The following is a 3477-nucleotide window of genomic DNA, read 5'->3' on the forward strand; positions in this document are numbered from 1 at the left end:
CGTTATATCGGCGGGGCGGGGCCTGCTGCATTTGCACACGCGATCGCCCAGCCGGTCACGGCCACACAAAGAAGCCTCGCATTTGGTCTCTTGTACTTAAAACTTTTGTCCTGTGTTCCTGTGGTGCAGCCAGAGTCTGGGAGAGCAGAGCTGCGAGGGCAGAGGGGCCGTCAGGGTTCCCTCTCCTCGGCAGTTGTCCTCCCAGTCCCCTCACCATTTGAAATGCAAATCAAGCAACCCTCTTGTTCCTCTGCCCACATTTTACGTCTTCAATTTTTATTAAAAAAATTTTTTTTTTAATTAAAAAGAAACCCTTTTTAAGTAAATCATTGGGCTCTGTGGAGGCCATTTTACTCAGAAAAAAAATTTTTTTTCTTTAATATTTGAGATGTACTGTAAGATGACTTGAGTCACTGGGAATTTTTTTTAAGATGGTTTCAGATATATGAAATTTTTAGAAGTGCCATGTTCATGCATGATGGCTGATAGCTTCAGGTGGCATAGAGACGGATTTTACTGACCTTGTCTTTTATTAATACATCGGATTTTGGAAGAGTCAGGACGCCTCTTGGATGGCGGTGGAGGGGATGGGGTAGCTCGGTGTCCTTTCTGGCCACGGTCAGTTGCTCGCTCCCTCCCACTGTGGTGCTGAGGAAGGGGCTGCGGGGACGGCTGGCCTGGCCTGTCTCACCCTGCTGTGCCAGGTGAATGTTGCTCACCCTGTAGACAAGAACACTGGATGGCGATGATGGTGATATGAATGTAGATAGACGTGGAGACACGTTCACAGTGTCTTCATTTGAGCTGTGTCCTTCCACTGCCCTCTTTCCTTCCTCCTCAAGGATGCTGGTTAGAGGGGCAAACATTTCCTTGGAAAACTGTGTGTGGTTATTTGGCTTCTTGTTTAAGGATGGGCCCCATTGGGCTCACTAAGAACTGTTTACTTTCCATGTGTGTATTTGTATAAAACCCAGGTTCTGGGAGCTGTATGGTGGCTTCACCACACCTCAGTGTTGGCTCCTCCAGTCAGTACACATCCTTGTTCCTCAGGGCCGGGCCTAAACCGTGGCCTGTCTTGAGGATACCTGGTGTTGGAAGGACACAGGCCATCCGAAATAGGGCTCCCATATCCCTTTCCGGGGTCCACTCAGAGCTTTCTCTTTGGGCCCCCAGAAGGTCCTGCTCTCCTACATCTGGCCGGTCCCTCGGCCTCAGGATGAGACACCTCTTTTCTCTTCCCTGGTTGGGAAGGTCACACTGCTCCAGGCCAGTGGCATGCTCTCCAGGATTCCAACCAGGAAACTCCCCAACAGGTAAAGTCCTTAATGTAAAAACAGTACTTTTACCTACCTGACTTTGGGGGCTAGTGCCTAAGAGGGAAAGGGAACAGTCTAAACACAATACATTATACCAGAAAGCAAGAAAATAAATTGAATCACACAGGGTAGTCGTAAAACCCTTGTGGAATGTTAATTTAATAACCTAATGGCTTAATATTTTGCTACCTTAAAATGCAGAAATAATAGAAACAATCTGTGAATTCTTTTCATACAGATAAGGACTTCAGCATTACTGACTGATGGAACTTTGCCTGCACTCGCGGCCATTTTTTTTTTTAATGCCAGGATTCTGAGCAGTGTGAAGTTGCCGATCTAACTTTAGTAAATCTGCTTTTAAATGTCATTTACAGATTATTTCAGTTGTTAACTGCGGACCTAAATTATTACAATTTGGAAACACACAGGGACTTAATGACTCTTTCTCACCCACCCACATACATGTGTACACACACATTTCTTAGTAAAAAACTGAAGTGAGATGAAGGGGACCGACATGAATAACAAGCTCAACCTCTTTGTGCCTGGAAAGGAGGAGGACTGGAGCAGCCGGAGACTCACTTCCCCCTCTCCTGGGCCTTTCTCTATGCCTTAGTCTCTCCAGCACACAGATGCATGCCTGCGTGCATGTGCGTGCACACACACCCAAAGATGGCAGTGGCACTCTCTCCCTCACCGGGATCCTGCGAGTGGGAGGGTGCTGTGGAATTTGTTCTGGTCTCTAGGATGTATCCAAGAGGATTCCAAGCCATGTGAAAATTGCCCTGCTTTCTAGAGGGTGGAATGTGACCCTGCAACTTCAGAAGCACAATCATTTAATAATTTTTTTTTAATCATCCTGTCTACCCACAAGAGACATCAACAGGTTCTAGGAATTAAATATATCTCTTTACAACCTAGAGCATGTCCAGTTTTTGGAAACTGTGTTTTGATGGTTTCTTTAATACTTTTCCTGTATGGGGCTTCTTCCCCCAAATCTTAGAGTCCCTTCCAGTGAAGAGAGGTGGACGCTCTCTGTGAGCTGTATCTTGTCTCTCTGGACCGACTCACCAGGAACCACCTGCAGGTCCTGAGTCTGTCTGTGTGGTGTCCTCAGCCTCCAGCCATACAGGTGGGCTCCAGGGGCTTTTTTTTTTTTTTTACATGAAGCAATAGAATTATAAAATACCTAAATTTTTTTCAAAATGTAATGTTTTCCATAATCTGTTGGCAAAACCCCTACTCCCTCCCCATCTAAATTCTTTGATTTTTGTTAATACTTGCTTGTGTTTGGGGAATTTTTTCTCCCTCACATCCAGAAGTAGCACAGACACATTCTGATATTGAGTAAAATAGCACGTCACAATAGGTGGTAGTGTCCCTCGTTTTTCTGTTAGTGAGTTTTAAAAGAATGTACGAAGATAGTCATGAATGTACTAAGTGTTCTAATCCTGCTTCCGTTCACTTTGGCTGTGTCTACATGACAACACAGGTTTGACAGGGAATAAAGTTGTGCCCAGTGTCATGGGTGTTAGTGTGCCCCTCCCCCTCAGTGTTGGACCCCACCCTTCCCTGCTTTTTAAGTTTGGTGGGAGGGGGTACCACATCAGCAGCAATCATCAACCAACCAATGGGATCTACTTAGTGGTAAGCGGATTAACTGTTTAAATGCTAAGAGTCACTGGCCTGACCACACCATAGTATGGCCACTTGGGTTCCTGCAGACATGGCTTCCTTTTCCACCTTTGCCCCAAATGTTTACTTCTTGCCTGATTGAGGAGGAGGGTCTCAAGACCTCAGATTGGAGGCCATTGAGTTCTTAACCCTGCCTCACCATGGAGAGAGATGCTATGAAGTGGTGGGACTTCCCTGGTGGTCCAGTGGTTACCACTCCCTGCTTCCACTGCAGGGGGCACGGTTTCTATCCCTGGTCAAGGAACTAAGATCTCACATGCTATAGGGCCAAAAAAGAAGTGGGCCCCTGGGCCAAGGGACTCTTAATGTCGTTCAGAGATACTTGTCTCTTGTAGATCCAGCCTTAATGTTTTTCTGACATCCTAGTGATAGCAGACCCTGTGCAAAGTGGATATCAGAGTTAATACTGTGAGGAGACAAAATAATGAGAATAGTTTTACCAAAGATAATGAAACATTGCATAATG

At 45.8% G+C, this 3477-nt stretch overlaps 1 protein-coding gene across 1 annotated transcript in view; it reads left to right on the plus strand.

Moving 5' to 3' along the window:
* BEND3 (BEN domain containing 3) overlaps positions 1 to 221 on the plus strand; it is a 14489-nt gene extending 14268 nt beyond the window's left edge. The window contains exon 4 of the mRNA XM_010856699.1: positions 130 to 221. Coding sequence (XP_010855001.1) covers positions 130 to 221 — 92 coding nt within the window. The remainder of the gene's footprint in view (positions 1 to 129) is intronic.
* The last annotated feature ends 3256 nt before the right edge of the window (positions 222 to 3477 follow it).

Source organism: Bison bison, unplaced genomic scaffold (genome assembly GCF_000754665.1).
Source record: "Bison bison bison isolate TAMUID 2011002044 unplaced genomic scaffold, Bison_UMD1.0 scf7180017864373, whole genome shotgun sequence".
NCBI lineage: Eukaryota > Metazoa > Chordata > Mammalia > Artiodactyla > Bovidae > Bison > Bison bison.